The following is a 19,791-nucleotide window of genomic DNA, read 5'->3' on the forward strand; positions in this document are numbered from 1 at the left end:
CTTTGCTTTCACTCCTCTGCTTTTGAAAAAGCTCTCAATAAACATGGTGGTCAAAGTGACAGTATTCACCATAGTCTAGTAAAGGATCTTGGACAGCCTGTTACACATATTACAGTTTTGGCTGTTTGGAACCAGGACACTTCCTCATTCCCATGAGTTTAGCATAATGTGTGAGGTCATCTGCTGTGTCATGGCAGCTATGACAATAAACCTGCATCTGACAAATGGGGAAGAAAATTAAGAATAATATCTAATTTCCAGGAGCAATTATTGTACACAGCAGTGGGAACCATGTATTAATTGCCACTGCAATGACACCTACTTGAAAGCTCCATAAATCACAGTACCATGCTGATCGCATCCATACACAGGTGAGATGTGAAGCAAATGGCAAATGGAACATTTGTCACCGTCAAAGTACAATTAAACACCAGGAAAGGTGCTTGCATTAAAGACACACTGAAAGGGCTGAGGTTTTTTTTGTTGTTTTTTTTGTTTTGTTTTTTTAACTAATGAGCAAATAAAAACTTCCTAAGCCAGGTGACTAGTGGAATAACTTAGAAAGAAATTATTTTAAAACTTCAACATCTAAGGCTGAATTTACTGAGAAATTGGATTGGCTTTCATATTTTTATTGTGTGAAGAAACACGCTAAACCACCTCTTGGGAATGTACTGTTTTACATATTGAAAGTTATTTAAAAAATAATTACCTATTTTTCCTTTAAATAATTTGTACATGGATATATGGGGTAGACTAACATGACTATCACCATTGATTACACAAACAGTACAGAACTGGTAGGACTTGTTGCAATAGAAGAAAACATATTTTCCAATAGAAGAAAACATATTTTCTAAATAAAGGAAAATCCATATGCAAATACAGAAATAAAACTTTAAAAACACTTCTTTTTTTTTTTTTTTTTTTGAGATGGAGTCTTGCGCTGTTGCCCAGGCTGGAGTGCAATGGCACAATCTCAGCTCACTGCAACCTCTGCCTCCCAAGTTCAAGTGATTATCCTGCCTCAGCCTCCCGTGTAGCTGGGACTACAGGCACATGCCACCACACCCAGCTAATGTTTGTATTTTTAGTAGAGACAGGGTTTTACCGTGTTAGCCAGGATGGTCTCAATCTCCTAACCTCGTGATCTGCCTGCCTCGGCCTCCCAAAGTGCTGGGATTACAGGCGTGGGCCACTGTGCCTGGCCCTAAAAACACTTCTTAAACTAAAAATACATAGCTATAATACATTTATGAGTTTTAAATACTTTCTAAAATCTGTAAAATTTTTCATCAGTGTAAATTTATTAGAAGAGTCAGGTTTTGTTAAATTAAGTATTTTAGTAATTTTCATTTTAATTTTTCAAATCTGTTCATTAAACAAATGCATATATTTATAAAACTACATAATATATAGAAAGAAACTAAATAAACTATATTTAAACTGGTTTAACAATGAAGATATCAGTCATCGATTTAATAATTTAATTTGTTTAGCATTATGTTATTAGAAAGTTATAATTTTTCTTCATATTAATTATAAAAACAGTTAATATTCTCTCACGAAAATAAATTATTATTTTTTAACATAACAACTGGAAACTAGAATTTCCCAAGCAACTTTTAAGGAAAATAGTGTATATGAATGTGATATTGGTGACTGAAGTGACCAATATTTTCACGGCAGAGGTGTTAAGACTACAGGTCTGTAATCAGACTCTTGGGCCAGAGTTCCCACTCTGACTCCTAATGGTTAATGATTTTGCAACTGTAGATAAAGCACTTGGCTTCTATGTGTCTCAGCAGCTTTATCTGTGAAATTAGAATAATGCTATTCTTATGGCAAGGGCCAGAAACTTTTTTGTCTGGTTTTCACTATTATGCCTTAGTACCCAGAGCAGTATCTGGCACATAATAAGGACTCAACAAATTTTTGCTGCATAGTACGTATTATCAGTATATGCCTGATAGAGATGTGAGTACAGAGGCACAAGGAGGTTAACTAATCTCTTTAAGGTTAAGCAGACTATAAGTGCTAATGCCAGGATTTGGACCTGGGGAACTTAGCTCTACAGCCTTGTTCTTAACTTCTACATCGTATCTTTGGGTGTAGGGGGAGTTCCTAATGATTTCACCTCTCTTTGCAAATTATAGTGGCTGGTTAGAATAGCTGTGGAACTGTCTGATCAGAATATTCGTAGAAGAGAACACAGAGACTTAAGTCAACTTTCTGCCTCAATTTTCCTTTTGTTTGTAGGTCCTAACCTCATAGATTTTTTTTAATGTTTTATAGTAATATGTACTATTGAATTGGGTGACATATAGAAACAAAGAGGAGACCAAATATAAAGATCAAATTGCTTAAAAAATGTTTTACCATGATATACACTATGGAATTGGATGACATGATAGAACAAAGAGGAGATTAAATATAATAATCAAGACATAAAAATAAGCTAAGATTAGACTTCATAGTAATTTTAGAGTAAAAACAAGCCCTATAATTAAGAAGAAAAGCTAGGATAATTTTAGTCTCACCAGTGATACATAATTTTAAATTAATAAAAATACCAATTAGTTCAAAAGACATTCTAGTCAGTTTGAATTAAAAGACTAACTTAGATATATTAAATTTTTATTAATAACAAGCAGATAGAGTTCTTTTATTTACTGAATGAATCATAGGCAAGCAAATTATTTAAAATAGTTGAGGAATAATAGTGGTTAGCCAACTAGCATGTCTAATTTATGAATCACACTTCATTTTTGAACAACAGTGGCATAAAGAAGCAATATGGAATTCACGGCAATTACAGGCAGCAATTTACACTGAAGGAAATACAGCAAATAGCTAAAGGCATCAAGATATATTTAACTTTCTTATGAAGAATTTACATGGTTTGTATTATTTATCATATAAAATATAATTTGTTATCTAGAATATATCAACTTCCCCTTCTGCCATGTCACCTTTTATTAATATTTGTAAGATAGAGGGGGCGGGAGGAAGAATCTCATGGACAGAGATAAATATATATATATATAGAAAATTAAAGCGTTTTTGCTACCATTACCACGTTCTCCTTTTAAAAAAACTCCACTTTGATCTTAATCTTTCAAGCCATGCACATATCTAATACTGAAAAGCTACCTTGATTCTTAGAAGAAAAATGTTGCTGTCAAATGGCAGGCAAGATTAAACGCACCTTTGCAATAGCACATTAAATGTGTAATTATTTTTCATATCAACAAAGATTAATTAAATTTCATGATATAGATTGATTACTGAATTTTGCAGCTGTCCATCTTTGTTAGAAAAAATTGTGCTTTAGGCCAACTTAACTTAGGATGGTGATATTTTCTTCATGCTTTCATCATCGTTACCTTGATTTTTTGTTTAATTTTCTTTTAATGGTTACTATGGAGAGTCCATGAAAGGTTTCTTTAGGATTAATTTGTCTCTACTCAGTAAGAAAGTTGAGTTTAGCACTAGATTTTTACCTATACAGGGAAAATACCCAATACAGCTGGTGCATTCTTAAAATTTTATAATGTATAACACTTATAAGTTATAATAGATGTTAATCATTATCTGTTACATGCTACTTCATTTTCTATGAAAATAAAAGTTCTCATCTATTTGCAAATACTTAAATATGGAGGCAGTTCTAGGCAAAACTGTAAAATATATAAAATATATCCTCAGTCCCCTCTCTCCTACTTTCCTTAACCCTGTCTTTTTTCCAGGGTGCCAATGCAAACTTTCGTGTCCAAATCCTTCTGTCTTTCTCATCTCCTCATGATTAAAATATACTTCCAGGAAGTGAAATGGAATGTTAGTCCATTTATATGTGACTGTGAATGTAAGCCACAGTATCAACTACTCTGATGGAATTTTAACTTTAAACCTTAATTTTAAGCTTTCCCCATCCTCCTCGTCCCTTGATATTTTTAAAGGAATTTCAGTGAGTAGCTCAATAAGTTTTAGGAGTGGAAAGGATCTTTTAGACACACCTAAAATTGTACCACTAATGGTGTTACTATTCTGCCAACATTGAAAGATAGCCCAGCTTCAAGTAAGACTTAAATCTGACAACTGATACTATATATGATGAAATCTATACACTAAAGAAAAATAGAAATGGCCTGAAGAAAGGGCTTTAAATAAACCCTAACACCCCATTTTTGCCAGAGACACTATACAGGCTAAAAAATTTCCTTGTATTCATTACTTAAGTATATTACATGTAAATCTTAATAACATATTGGTTATAAGATATATATAATTTATTACAACATATTAAAATATATCACTAGTATTTATCAACAGCATTTATAATTTAGTGCCATATTCTAATCCTGTGTAATAGTTTACATTATAGTTAAATAAGGAAAATAGTGTTAATTACTTTTCTCTCTTTTTTTTTTTGAGACAGTCTCGCTCTGTCGCCAGGCTGGAGTACAATGGTGCAATCTCGGCTCACTGCAATCTCTGCCTGCCGGGTTCAAGCAATTCTCCTGCCTCAGCCACCTGAGTAGCTGGGACTACAGGTGCGCACCACCACACCCAGCTTTTTTTTTCGTATTTTTAGTAGAGACAGGGTTTCACCATGTTGACCAGGATGGTCTCAATCTCCCGACCTCGTGATCTGCCTGCCTCAGCCTCCCAAACTGCTGGGATTACAGGCATGAGCCACTGCGCCCAGCCTACTTTTCTCTTGATGCTTATAAGCATCAAAATATTTCCCTTAGATCCATGTTTAAAACTATGACAATAAATTCCTTCAAATGATCAGAAGTCAGTGGGACAAATGGATGGGTCGGCTTGGTAGTTTTTCACTGCAAGACACATCAATCTTTGTGCGCTCCATCTGTCAATGGAAAAATATCTAGAATTTTATACCATTTGAATTATGATTTCCCCAGGAGAAGATTTCACTCTACAACCATTTTTCCAAATGCTTTCCAACATACCTGGGCTCATGATAGCTGAGATATGAATAATGCTCCAGGAGTTTCCAAGTTATCCCATTATCATAAGAATAATGCAACAAAACTCCTTCACCAGGCTGGTCAGGGGCTCTGCATGTGCTCAGAACAGATTTGCTCCCCAGTCTCAGTGTGAACTGGAGAAACCTAGACAGAAATTGTCTATAATTAGTGTATGCATAAACATTTTTAATCATAATGTTCATTTTGGTCTTTAAAGAATTTCAAATTATGTTTCTACTCACCCCTCTTTTATAAAATGTTAAGTAATTTCATTGTTAGATATATGAATATGTGTAGATATTTATGTACATGTTGATATACATATTTTATGTACAGATAGATCCATAAAAATATAACTGGATGTTTATGCACACTTGTATACTATGTACTTGTGTACATACACTTGAAATGCCAATCACTTCTTTACTGCATTATTTATTAGACACTGGGGGAAGGGAAGTTGTAGAGTAAATCTAATCAGCCTCCACAAGCTGTCAAATCAATAAAACTACATAAATAATTAACTAGCTCTTGGCTTAAGAACATAGTTTTGATGCTAACATTTCATATTTTAAAAAACCTAGTCAGTCATTAATATCCAAGTCATTGGTGAGCCTCCTAATTTACTAAAAACTAGGGCAAATTAACTATCAATAAACTGTAGGCTCCCTCTAACCCTAGTTAAAAATGAGAAGATGTCTATCAGAAAATATATAAGAAATAAAAATTGACAGTATAACTAAATTCAACATTAGTATCTGGTTTTTGTATGTATTCTACCCTGCCTTCACTCACCTGGATTGTGAGCTGTCAAGGAAAGATGTAATTAGCTGACGCCGCCCATCTTTGTTGAAAACCAGGGCCTTACCACTGGCCAAGACACCACAACCAAAGCTGACTTCAGCACCACGGATAGAGTAAAAGTTATGGTAAGAGGAGAGCCTGGAACTGCCAAAGCTTTCAGAAATAAACACTGGGAATGTCTGGGATGCCATCTCACAAGCTGGGCCAGAAAATCCAGGGTCACACCTGAAAGAAATATGGTGAAATTAAATCTTAAACTGTTGGCTGTTTCGGAGATTCTTGAATCTACTTTGGGGAGGAAGAAGTCCAGAGACTAGGATTTGATTGAATGGTAAATGAGGCTCATTAGTCTTTGGAGACTACTGAATCTAAAGACTTGATAAGGGCTAATCGACTGTAAATATTCCAGACAAATACAGTCTTTGCACAGCCCTCCCATAAAAAGCCTACGATTAAAACAGTAATTCAGCAGTTTATCTAAAATACATCTATGTTCATACACATTTCCAACTTAGAATATCTGTAAAAGGTTTATGTATAATTTTATTCATAATAACACTCATTAAATTTATAAAAGAAACAGCATAAAGCACTTCTAATAAGATACCCAGAATAAATTTTTTCTAAGAACAAATGTTAAAATACATGTTATGTTCGTGATAGGAATTAATTTAAATATTTAGAAACTATTGGAAAATGAATCTATCTTTAACTATTTCAAATATATAAAGGGAATGTGTACACCCTTGACCTAGATAGATGTCCTTAGCAGAACTGTGTTGCCTCTCAGTGGACTCTCCCAAATTAGTGGCACTTTAAGAAAAACAAACCTTTCCCCACTCCCCAACCACCTGCTTGCTTCTATGTAAGAATGTGCTGTATTTATATTAGCTGACTAGAATATACAGGAGTGCCCCAAGTTTTCTATCAGTGAGAAAACCTCATCACAGATGAATCAGCAATGGAAACATCTACGTTTTAAGGAGATTATTCATCAGGAAATAGTTTCAAATTATTTGTTTTTACTGTGCTATTTCCTTCTCACTACATTTATAATGTTGCTCAATTGGTATCTTTTTGAGTGGGGGATTCTCATGGGAGCATTCAAAGCTTGCTGAAGTCTGAAACAAGCCTTTACAAAGCAAGTGTACCAATGAAGTGATACTATGGCATGACTCAGGATACTTCTTTGGCAGTACTACTGAGACTTGGGTCTATGCTGGCCTTTCAGGGAGTCCATGGAATGTAAAAATATGCTAAATCAAATGCCCAGTTTTATGTATATTGGATTTTCTGGGGAGAAGGTCCACAGGTTTTATCAGATTACCAAATAAGTTGGAGCCTAAAATGCTAAGAACTACTGTAGCATGAAGTTTGAAGGTTGTCTTGGTATCTTAAGTAGCATCAATAAGGGGATGAAAGGAAAGCCAATATTTACTGGATGAGCCTTCTTTCACATGTTGTCTAATGGACTTAGACTGAACTTAGACTGAATAGCCAAGTTGTTTCCAAAAAAGAATTTTTTAAATCAGCTAAATTGAACACATTTTAAAGTCAGGAAACTGAATGTGTTTTACCACAGTCACGAATTGGAATTAATTTTCCTTAGCAAGACTATCTATTCCAGAGTGCATTTTAGGGCAATTACATTTTTGTGTATCTTAAATGTGTCTTCTCAGGACAAGTGACTGGGAGAAACTGGTGATCGTTTAGAGATGACTCACATTGGAGTCACTTTCCATTTAGTCGTTTTAAAAGTCTACTTTTAATCAAAGGTTATTCAATTGAGATATAATGCTGATAAAGATAAAGTAGTTTTTTAAAAATAATTTTTTAAAAAAACAAAAAACTTTGTAGTCTTTGTTTCTCAGCAAAACAACAAGGTCACACACATTGGTGATTTCGGGTATGACACGAGGCTCTCCTGAGTCCCAATATGTCTGCTACTAATCCATCTACACATGCTTAAATTTAGCAGTATAGTCACCCTGTAATGTCAGGAAAATCACCCCACTGTTAAGCTACATGGATGACACTCGTGAAGAAAGGGGTTCTAATGCTCTGTCTCCTCATTAGCATCTCTAACAGGGTTGGGCTTATCAGGTTAGTAGTGTGTCCATTTAGAGAACCAGGCCTGGGATTGTACACAGGCCAGAAAGTGTTAGAGGGAACATGAGCGAGTAGAATCTTGATAGCAAATAGCAGTAAAACACGGGGGAGAGGTGGAGTAAAGAGGAGAGAAAAATATAAAGTTGCAAAGGTCCCAGATTCAATGATTTATTTAAAGGAAGTAAGTGGTGTTACATATACATTTCTTTTCTGTGTGATTTTGCTCAAATTCAATAAGGTACACATTGCTGGAAAAGGAGGTAGTAGTCAAACTTTTAGCCCAGCCGTAAGTGAACAAACCCAATGAGTATTACATAAAACATTGTTAGAAATAAGGAAAAACACTAAAGTTCTAAATGGTGAAAATATTCTGTAAAACCTCAGAAGGAGGAAAAGACTGTGACTATTCGGAATAATGTGTCAAAAAAGAACAATGTCCAAAAGCATAAAGCTACCATTTAGATTTCTGTTTGTATCCACCATGGGTGGCATAGATGGTAGCCTTAATGAAACCGCTTAATTCTAAGAGGAATATGATACACATAAAATGAAGTCTGAAGTATGACTACTGTAATTATAGATAGGTCTTTTTAGAAATACCACTTTCTATTTTTTGAAAATAAAAGTTGTCATTCTAGGTAATTTTTTTCCCCAAAACTTTTTGGGACAACATCAGGATTTGCAAAACTATCTGGCCTCATGTTAATTTTATTTGAAATACACTAAGAAGATGGTCTGATTATGGATAATGGATGCACATAACAACTTGAGGAAAATATCAGCCAATGTTTCATAGATCTAATGACCAGTGTTTTGGAATGGGAGTTGGTAGTTTTACTAGAAAACACAGGGATGCATATTCAGTTTTGAAATATAGATGGAAGCTTTTCAATTCTTCACATACTTTATAAAAAATTTCCATTGGGAAAAGTGATCTCTTTGTTAATTAAATTCACTGAAATATAGTTAGAAAGTTAAAAAGCCACACTAATCTCAATGTCAACAAGTGCTTGGCTCTTTTTTTTTTTTTTTGAGATGGAGTCTCACTCTGTCGCCCAGGCTGGAGTGCAGTGACACGATCTTGGCTCACTGCAACCTCTACCTCCCGGGTTCAGGTGATTCTCCTGCCTCAGCCTCCCGAGTAGCTGGGATTACAGATGCACGCCACCATGCCCAGCTAATTTTTGTATTTTTAGTAGAGATCGGGTCTCACCATGTTGGCCAGGCTGGTCTCGAACTCCTGACCTCAAGTGATCCACCTGCCTCAGCCTCCCAAAGTACTGGAATTACAGGCATGAGCCACCATGCCCAGCCTACAATTTCTAAATGATCCAGGTTCAAAGCTCTTTTATGAGCTCTCTACTCATTAACTAATTAGCTAATTGATTAATTACTCTTTTTGTTGGAGGGACAAGAAAAAGTAGACTAGATGATCAGCTGTTGAACACTTATCTTTATTACAGATTGCCTGTGGTTTTGGGAATTCCCAGAATATTTTATAATTAAATATTAATATAAGAATGACATAATAAATGTGAATATCCATTTTTTGGTATAAACATAAAATAATTCATTGGTGGTAATTAGATATTACATTATTAATGTATAATTTCAGACTTCATATTCAACAGCATTGTTTTGTAAAATACTTTATAATTTATTAAAGACTCAAATGATTTTCAAAAGTAAACAAGATGCTTAAGTTATATTTAAAGATGATGAATTTGCTTATCAAATCTGCTAAATTTGGTCCGGTCCAGTTTCCTTTAGCATTGGATCTATGGGTCATTACTGATTTTTATAATCATTTACAAAGCATGCTACGAATTACAATGTGACTCATGAACACCCAAACAAGTTTATGGAAAAGGATGTAACTACAGGCAGGAAAGGCAGCCATCAAGCTGTGAGGAATTCCAATTTGTTCACAAATTCACATGAGGAATGCTAAATTTGTCCACAATTTAGCCTAATATAAAATGTATTAATTATCACTTAAAATACATTTGAATTACACTTAAGTTCTAATAGAAATATCCAATTTTTTGTCTTAAAAAGATCCCCGATCCTAAAAAAGATTATTAAATGACTTGAGACTTCAACATATACATTACACACCAAAAAGGAGAAGCATAAGTGTTATTTTAAGATGCTTACTTGCAACCATGTCTAGTGCACTGTCCTCTGCCAGAACAGAATTTGAGACATGACGGGCCAATATAAACTGTGGGAGGGAAAAAGAGAACATAATTACAAAAACATAGAACACTACCAGTACAATTCTGTGAAGTAATACTCATGAAATATGGCCCCTTGTGTGTATGTTGTGTGCAGGAACCCAGGGTGACATATGGAATGCTGTGTGATAAGGTAAGTGCTTAGTTACAAAGCTGCTGAAACAGTCACAAGTTATACAGATAATCCTTTTAAGATTTTAACATTTCATATCAAAGAAGATAGGAGCTTATGATTTGAATTCCTTAGTAGAGTCTATTAGACAATATTAGCGCTTCTGCCTTGAACATTCTACAAAGTTTATTTTCATTAGGTAGAAAAAAAATATTTAAAAAGGACCAATCTGATATATCACAATATGAAGAAGTCACGCCATAATTTTCATTTCTATCAGGGGAAAATCTATAACACTGTGGATGACTGTTACATATATTTCTAAATATTAATCTATCCTTCCTGGAAATGAGGAGTTAAGAATATGTTGTTGAGCCTAAAGGCTACTGATTGTTGAATGGTCGGTTCTGAGATACTCAGACTCCAATACACTTAAATATTATTAATTCTTTTGTTAATCAGCAAAATTAACAATATACCAAATGGTGTAAAAGTGGTATTAAACTAATGAGAAATTCAAGATGCAATAAAACCTCATGTGTTCAATTTTTTAGGCATAAGCAAATTTATAATCTGTTGTCATTTTCTTCTCTGTCCTGTAGTCATTTCAAAGTATTTACAAAATTTTATTGTAAAATAAACTTTCCTGTAGCCTATGCTCCTATAAGCACTTAATACCTGCCAATTAACAGGTGGAGTAATTCAAATTCAATGAACTGTAGGCCAATGGAAAGCTCTTGGTGATGGAAACTGCTGGTTTAGGAAGAGATTAGACAGCAGGCTGAGTCATTAAAGGTATTGGTTTCAGGTGTCAGATAATCCTGGCTTCAAATTCTGGCTTCACTCAGGAAATTCTGATAAGTAATTTATCCTGTCTAACCCTCAATATTCCTGTTCCTTAAAGTGGGATAATAATACTCCTTGGAGGAAATAATTGAAGAAACATATTATGCTTAGCATGGTACCCAGCACTATATGGTTATAATCAGCACCATACTGAGGTCAAGTATTCCTTGACACCCTCCTGTCCTGTTGCTTTGATGTGCTCCACTGTGCACCAAGGAACAAGAAAGGGGCTGGCTCCATTCTTCTTCAGCCTGGAAAAGCATATGGATTGTTTTCCCAGCACACTTGATTTTATGGCTGAAGGAAGATATGCTCTAAGAGATAGGGCACCCATGTCATAGTTCAAAAAGCCTCCATCATAAAAAATTCAACAATAAATTAAGACATTCCAAGTCAATGAAAAAAGTTGCAATTAAGAATTTTATTGTCATCTCTTCCTGCTAATTATGAAGCCATTAGGACTCATAACAGGCTTCTTTTTTCCTAAGAGTGTGAATAGGATAGAATAGCTTTCTTCACTATTATCGGTAATATAGTCAAGTTGAAAAAATGTTTAAAATGACAAGAAATGTACTTTGCTTTAGGACTTTCCATTTGGCTAAGATTTTCAGGGTGATTTCCAAAGTAATTTCTTTACACACTAGCAGAAGTTGACTCTGCCATGAAGGAAGACTATACCTAACAGAATTATGATATTGATATGTTTTTCTCTATTTTTTTCTCTGACATAATTCTAGAATTACATAGTGAAATGGGAGAGATTTCATGGTGTTTTTTTTTTTTTTTTTTTTTTTTTGGCAAGTAAGCACACATTTCTCTTGGGAAGGAGTATGTGTCCTTTTCTTCCCTTGTAAAAGAAGCCAAAGAGTGGGTCCTGTTTCTGTGAAAACCTCACATAGAATGATAACAGAATTAAAGAGATTCTGCACCAGGTTTTGCATTCAACATACCTTGCTAACCATGTGCATTCCATATATCTTTACCCTTTCCCATTCTACTCAAAGCATGATTCCACTCAAAGCATGGGAACTCAGAGGATGTGTAGTGAACACTTTCTGAACTAAAATTGTGTTGTAACAGCCTTCTTTAGGAAATTGAAACATTCTTTTCATAGGCTTACATGTGCTTCATCGCACTCTTAATTTTCTCATATACTTTTTCATTATTGGTTTCTAAACCACTTTGATGATTATCAAAGTAATAAAGGTTCATTATAGAATCCTTAAAAAGTGTGACAGCAAGAAAAAGTCACTCATATTCTGCTATCTAGAGGAAAATGCCTACTCCCTAGAGCTAATGAACAGGTGCAATACTTAAAATGCTATGCAAAATGTTCTACCAATGAAAAAACGCCATTTTAACCCCTTCATCTTGAGATGTTTTTGCAAATTCACTATGTTTATATCCATATAACTCATAAGGTCTTTGAGAGTGGGCCTTCCATTTGTCTGCTTTTTGGATAAATATTGGGAAATAATTCACATTGGTTCATCAGCAAATTATCTTGTCTAAAGTTTTTCTCCAGTTTCAAGAATTTAGTCATTTCTCAATGTCTAAATTATTAAAAAATAACAGACCTGATTAAGACATGGAAAATCAACATTAAACAAGGGTGTGCATTTTCTCCATTTTATAAAATTGACCTCAAATCAGTGGCTATGCTAAATTTGCTTAGCTATTGACATTTTGTCCCTTCTCCTCTCTTTCTCCCTTTCTACTTACTTGTAGTATAAGCCTTCAGCCAACTTATATGCTCTCTGAAAATAGGAATGCTATTAATCTACCTGTAATTAAAATAAGAAACCAAACAATCAGGCAGGGATTCACCATCTTGTATCATGGCTTCCCAAAACTACAACTTCTGTTTGTAAGTCCTTATTAAGGGTGTCTTCCTAAGAAACTGAATTTGTCAGCCTCCTTCTTTGGACTCTCAGCTTCCATGGTCTTTGGGGAGATGAGATCTTGCTATGTTGTCCTGGAGTACAGTAGCTATTCATAGCTAATCTTAACTAACCTGCACATTGTGCACATGTACCCTAAAACTTAAAGTATTAAAAAAAAAGATTAGCATGAGAAAAATGTCTAATTATCTGTAAAGAAAATTCCATCAGACTAACAGTGGAATTCTTGTTAGAAACCTTATAAGCCAGAAGAGATTGGGATCCTATTTTTAGGTTTCTAAAGAAAAAAACTGTTAACCATGAATTCTGTATTCTATTAGAATACATAGATGAGATCATAGTACACAATAGCCACAAACTCCTGAAATCAAGTGATCCTTTTGCTTCTGCTTCCTGAGTAGCTGGGAATACAGGCATGTGCCATGCCTGACTACCAAAAACATTTAAAAAGAGTAGGTTGAAAATTATTGCCTCTTCATGCCCAGTACATCACTACTACAATCAGCATTTGATAAAGCCACTACACTAAGGATATCTATAACCAATGAACTCATAGAGAGTCTTTGCCACTGAATGCTCAAGAACCAAGGCCAAACGACCCTACACAGCATACATTATAGTCACATCCTCAAGAGAAAAAAAATTCCATCCAAACGAAAGTAAATTAAAAAAAATAATGAGACAGTTTCTTCAGATGAGAAGGAAGCAGCAGAACAATTCTGGAAGCATGCAAAAACAGAGTGTTAAAAAATCATACTAATTCTGTAAAATGGATCCTAATCAAAATGAAATCCTTGAAATACCAGATAAAGAATTCAAAATATTAATTTTAAATAATCTCAATGAGATCCAAGAGAAAGGTAAAAGCCAACACAAAAACATCAGACAATCAATTCAGGATATGAATGACAAATTTACCAAAGATATAAGTACGTCTTTTTTTTTTTTTTTAAGAAAACCCAAACCCCAAACAAAACTTTTAGAAATGAAAAATTCATTGAAGGAATTACAAAACATAGTTGAAAGTTTTAACAATAGACTAGACCAAGCAGAAGAAATAATCTCAGAGCTTGAATACAGGTTTTTCAAGCTAACACAGTCAGACTGAAAGAAAGAACAAGAATTTTAAAAATGAACAAAGACTTTGAGAAATAAGAGATTATGTAAAATGTCCAAACCTATGAGTCAAAGGTATTACCGAGGGAGAAGAAAAGCAAAAACTCTGGAAAGTCTATTTGAGGAAGTAATTGAGGAAAACATCCCTAAAGACTTGCTAAAGATTTAGACATCCAGATTTAAGAGGCTCACAGAACTCCAGAAAAATACATTGTAAGGATGTCACCAAGTTATATAGTCATCAGACTATCTAGAGACAGTGTGAAGGAAAAAATCTTAAGATTAGCATGGGAAAAATGTCTAATTATCTGTAAAGAAAATTCCAACAGACTAACAGTGGAATTCTCAATAGAAACCTTATAAGCCAGAAGAGATTGGGATCCTATTTTTAGGTTTCTAAAGAAAAAAACTATTAACCAGGAATTTTGTATTCTATTAGAATTAAGCTTCATAAACGAAGAAGAAATAGTCTTTCCCAGACAAGCAAATGCTAAGGGAATTCATTACCACTAGACCAATCCCACAAGAAATGCTAAGGGAGTTCTAAACATAGAAATTAAAGATCAATACTCACCATCCTAAAAACAAATGACCGTATAAAACTCACAGGTCTTATAAAACATTTACACTAACGAGACTGCAAAGCAACAAGATAACAACTAACATTATAACAGGAATAAAAACTCACATGTCAATATAGTTCTTGAACAGAAATGGATTAAATGCTCCATTTAAAAGATACAGATTGGCAGAATGGATTAAAAAACACAATCCAACCATACACTGCTTACAAAAAATCCCACCTAGCTGGTAAAGACACTTACAGACTAAAGATAAAGGGATGGAAAAACATATTCCAAACAAACAGAAACCAAAAATGAACAGAAACAGCTATACTTATCTAAGATAAAACAGACTTTAAATCAACAAGAAAAAAATAAGACAAACATTATAAAATGATAAAAGGATCAATTCAACAAGAAGATATAGTAGCAATCCTAAATATATATGCACCCAACACTGGAACGTACAGATTCACAGAACAACTACTACTAGACCTAAGAAAATAGATGGGGTGCAATATATACAATAATAGTAAGAGACTTCAACATGCCACTGACAGCACCATACAGATCACTGAGACAGAAATTCAACAAATAAACACTGGACTTAAATTGGACTTTAGGACAAATGAACCTAACAGACATTTACAGAATATTCTACCAAACAACCACAGAATATACATTTTTCTCAAGAGTGCATGAAAGATTCTCCAGGACAGGCCATATGTTAGGCCACAACACAAGTCTCAATAAATTTTAAAAAATCAAAATCATATCAAATACCTTCTCAAACGACAGTAGAATAAAACTAGAAATTAATTCTAAGGGAAACTCTTAAATTACACAAATACATGAAAATTAAACAACCTGCTCCTGAATGATCTTTGAGTTAATGACAAAATGAACACAGAAATTAAAAAAATTTTTGAAATGAGTGAAAATAGAGACATAACATAACAAAACTTCTAAGATATAGCAAAAGCAGTGCTAAGAGAGAAGGCTATAACCTTAAATTCCTACATAAAAAATAGATCACAAAGTAACAACATAATATTGCACCTCAGGGAACTAGAAAATCAAGAATGAACCAAATCCAAAGCTATCAGAAGAAAATAAATAATGAAGATCAGAGCAGAACTAAATGAAATAGAGACCAAAAAAAAATTCAAAGGATCAACCATATGAAAAAGTTGTTCTTTTAAAAGGTGAACCAAGTTGACCAATCACTAGCTAGACTAACCAAGAAGAGAAGAGAGAATATTCAAATAAGCAGAATAAAAAATGAAAAAGGAGACATTACAACTGCTACCACAAAAATATAGAAGATAATCAGTGATTACTATAAACATCTTTATGTGCACAATCCAGAAAACCTAGAGAAAATGGATACATTCCTGGAAACGTACCTCCTCCTAAGATTGAAGCAGGAAGAAATAGAAATCCGGAACAGACAAATAACAAGTAGTGACACTGAATCAGTAATAAAAAATCTCCCAACAAATAAAAGCTCTCAGGATGAGACTAATTCACAGCTGAATTCTACAAGATGCACAAGGAAAATCTTGTACCAATCTTGCTAAAACTGTTCCAAAAATTGAGGAGGGAATCCTTCATAACTCATTCTATGAAGTCAGTATAAACCCAATACCAAAGCCAGGCAAGGACACAACAAAAAAGGAAAACTGCAGATCAATATCCCTTATGAACATAGATGCAAAAATCCTTAACAAAATATTAGCAAACTGAATCCAACAGCACATCTAAAAGATAATACAACATGATCAAGTGGGTTTCATTCCAGGGATGCAAGGATGGCTCAACCTATGCAAATCATCTTAATAGATGCAGAAAAGCATTTGATAAAATTCAGCATCCTTTCACAATAAAAACCCTCAACAAACTAGGTGTAGATAGAACATACCTCAAAATAATAAAGGCCGTATATGACAAACCCAAAGCCAGCATAATATGGAATGGGGAAAAAGTCAAAGCATTCCCTCTAAGAACTGGAACATGATGAGGATGCCCACTTTCACCACTCCTATTCAATATAGTAATGCAAGTACTATCTAGAGCAATCAGGCAAGACAAAGAAATAAAAGGCACCCAAATTTGAAAATATAAAGTCAAATTATCTCTGTTTGGTTATGATATGATCTTATACCTAAAAAATCCTAAAAAATTCTCTCAAAGACTCCTAGATTTGATAAATGACTTCAGTAAAGATTCAGGATATAAAATCAATGTACAAAAATCAGGAACATTTCTATATAACGATAATAAACGGAGGATAAAATCAAGACGTCAATCCCATTTACAATAGCTACAAACAAAATACCTAGGAATACATTTACCCAAGGAGGTGAATGATCTCTACAAGAGAAACTATGAAACACTGATGAAAAAAAAAACCTGTAGGACAAAAACAAATGGAGAAACATCCTATACTCATGGATTAGAAGAACCAATATGATTAAAATGATCACACTGCCCAAAGCAATCTACAGCTTCAGTGCAAATCCTATCAGAATACTAATGTCATTTTTCACAGAATTAGAAAAAAACAATCCTAAAATTCATACGGAACCAAAAGAAAGTGAATAGCCAAAGCAATCCTAAGCAAAAAGAACAAAGCTGGAGGCGTCACATTACCTCACTTCAAATTATACTACAAGACTATAGTAAACAAAACTGCATGGTACTGGTATAAAAATAGACATATACATCAATGGAACAGAATAGAGAGCCCAGAATAATGCCACCTACAGACAGCCAACTGATCTTAAACAATATTCAAAAAAACATACACTAGGGAAAGAACACCCTATTCAATAAATAGTGCTGGGAAAATTGGATGGCCATTTGCAGAAGAATGAAACTGGACCCATATCTCTTACCATACACAAAAATTAACTCAAGATGGAATAAATACTTAATTGTAAGATATGAAACTATAAAAATCCTAGAAGAAAACTGATATGGTTTGGATTTGTGTCCCTGCCCAAATCTCATGTCAAATTGTAGTCCCCAGTATTGGAGGAGGGGCCTGGTGGGAGGTGACTGGATCTTGGGGGTGGATTTCCCCCTTGCTGTTCTTGTGATAGTGAGTTCTCACAAGATTTGTTTGTTTAAAAGTGTGTAGCACCTCCCCCTTCACACTCTCTTCCTCCTTCTCTGGCCATGTAAAACGTGCCTGCTTCCCTTTGGCCTTCTGCCATGATTGTAAGTTTCCTGAGACCTCCTAGCCATGCTTCCTGTACAGCCCATGGAACTGTGAGACAACTAAATCTCTTTTCTTTATAAATGACCCAGTCTCAGGTAGTTCTTTATAGCAGTGCAAGAATGGATTAATATAGAAAATCTAGGAAAAACTCCTGAACACTTGCCTAGGCAAAGAATTAATGACTAATAGCTCAAAAGCACAGACAACAAAAACAAAAACAAAAAGACAAAGGGGCTTCAATTAAGCCCAAAGTTTCTGCACAGTAAAAGAAATAATCAACACAGTGAACAGACAACCTACAGATTGGGAGAAAATATCTGCAAACTATGCATCTGAGAAGGGACTAATATCCAGAATTAACAGTGAACTCAAATACCTTGACAAGAAAAAACATATAGTTCCATTAAAAAGTTGACAAAGGACATGAACAAACAGTTTTCAAAAGAAGACATACAAATGACCAACAGGTATATAAAATGCTAAGCATCACTAATTATCAGAGAAATGCACATTAAAACCACAACGAGATACCATCTTACTCCAATCAGAATGGGTATCACTAAAAAGTAAAAAAATAACAGATACTGGTGAGGACGTGGGGGAAAAGGAAACTCTTAGACACTTTTGGTGGGAATTTAAATTAGTAAAACCTCTGGAAAACAGTATAGATATCTCTCAAAGAATGAAAACTAGAACTACCATTTGATCCAGCAACCTCACTACTGAGTATCTACCCAAAGAAAAAGAAATCAGTATATTAAAGGGAAACCTTTACTTGTATGTTTATTGCAGCACCGTTCATAATAGTAAAGTCATGGAATCCACTAAAATTTCATTAATGGATGATTAAAGAATATGTCACACACACAAACACACCATGGAATACTACTCAGCCATGAAAAAGAACGAAATCGTGTCTTTTGCTGCAACATGGCTGGAACTGGAGGCCATTATCCTAAGTGATATTACTTAGAAAGTTGTAGACCACATGCTCTCACTTATAAGCGGGAGCTAAACAATGTGTACACATGGACATAGACAGTAGAATAATAGGCACTGGAGACTCAGAAAGGTGGGAGGATGGAAGGGGGGTGAGGGATGATAAATTACGTTGTACTCTATTTGGGTGATAGTTACACTAAAAGTCCAGACTTCACCACTATGCAATATATTCATATACAAAACTACATTTGTACCCACTGAATCCTTAAAAATAAAAATAAAAATAGAAAGACAAAAACCAAAGAGTTGGTGATTAATAACAAGTATAAGAAATGTACAGACATGCAACCCAAGAGCTTAAAATATCTTCTGTCATTGTCATAAGTGGTATCGACTTTAAAATGATGCAAAATTCCAAAAATTCACTTGAAAATGAAAGAAAGATAAAAGATTTAAAAAGGTATATATCCAACTTTTCTTTCTATACTATTTTCTGAAAAGGAGGTAAAAGTTTCACTAGTTTTTTTAGAGATGATGTTTCCTTCTGTGTGTTGTCTGCATGTAAAAGAAAAGCATTCCAGATGTTGTGGTAGTTACTAAGAGAAGAATGGGTCTTATTTTAATACATGCAGTATGATCAATATTTATGTTAATTTTATACAACATTCAAAGAAAATGTTAGGATATCCTTTGTCATCAACTGTGAATTTCAGTTTCAAGGTTTTATGCATTTTTTATTTATGTATGTTGAAACATTCTAGCATCTAATACTGCTGACTTCACTGGCTTTTTTTTTTTTTTTTCTGATTGCACATCCCCGGGCTTCTAACAGAATGCAAAGGAGAAATGGAAGAAAGGGTGTTTAATGAATTGCAAGACCATGACTTAGAAATGTGATTAAGTCTGTGCTGACGAACAAAAGCACAGGAAGACTCTACATCAAT

At 34.3% G+C, this 19,791-nt stretch overlaps 1 protein-coding gene across 2 annotated transcripts in view; it reads right to left on the reverse strand.

Annotated features, from left to right (window-relative positions):
• RELN (reelin) overlaps window positions 1–19,791 on the reverse strand; it is a 522,571-nt gene that overhangs the window by 168,042 nt on the left and 334,738 nt on the right. For both annotated transcript variants that reach the window (XM_003318728.5, XM_054656222.2), the window contains exons 17-19: window positions 10,065–10,131; window positions 5,790–6,023; window positions 4,977–5,138 (exon numbers count right to left, since the gene is read on the reverse strand). In XM_003318728.5, coding sequence (XP_003318776.2) covers window positions 4,977–5,138; window positions 5,790–6,023; window positions 10,065–10,131 — 463 coding nt within the window. The remainder of the gene's footprint in view (window positions 1–4,976; window positions 5,139–5,789; window positions 6,024–10,064; window positions 10,132–19,791) is intronic.

The sequence above is a fragment of the Pan troglodytes genome, chromosome 6 (assembly GCF_028858775.2).
Source record: "Pan troglodytes isolate AG18354 chromosome 6, NHGRI_mPanTro3-v2.0_pri, whole genome shotgun sequence".
NCBI classification, from domain to species: Eukaryota; Metazoa; Chordata; class Mammalia; order Primates; family Hominidae; genus Pan; species Pan troglodytes.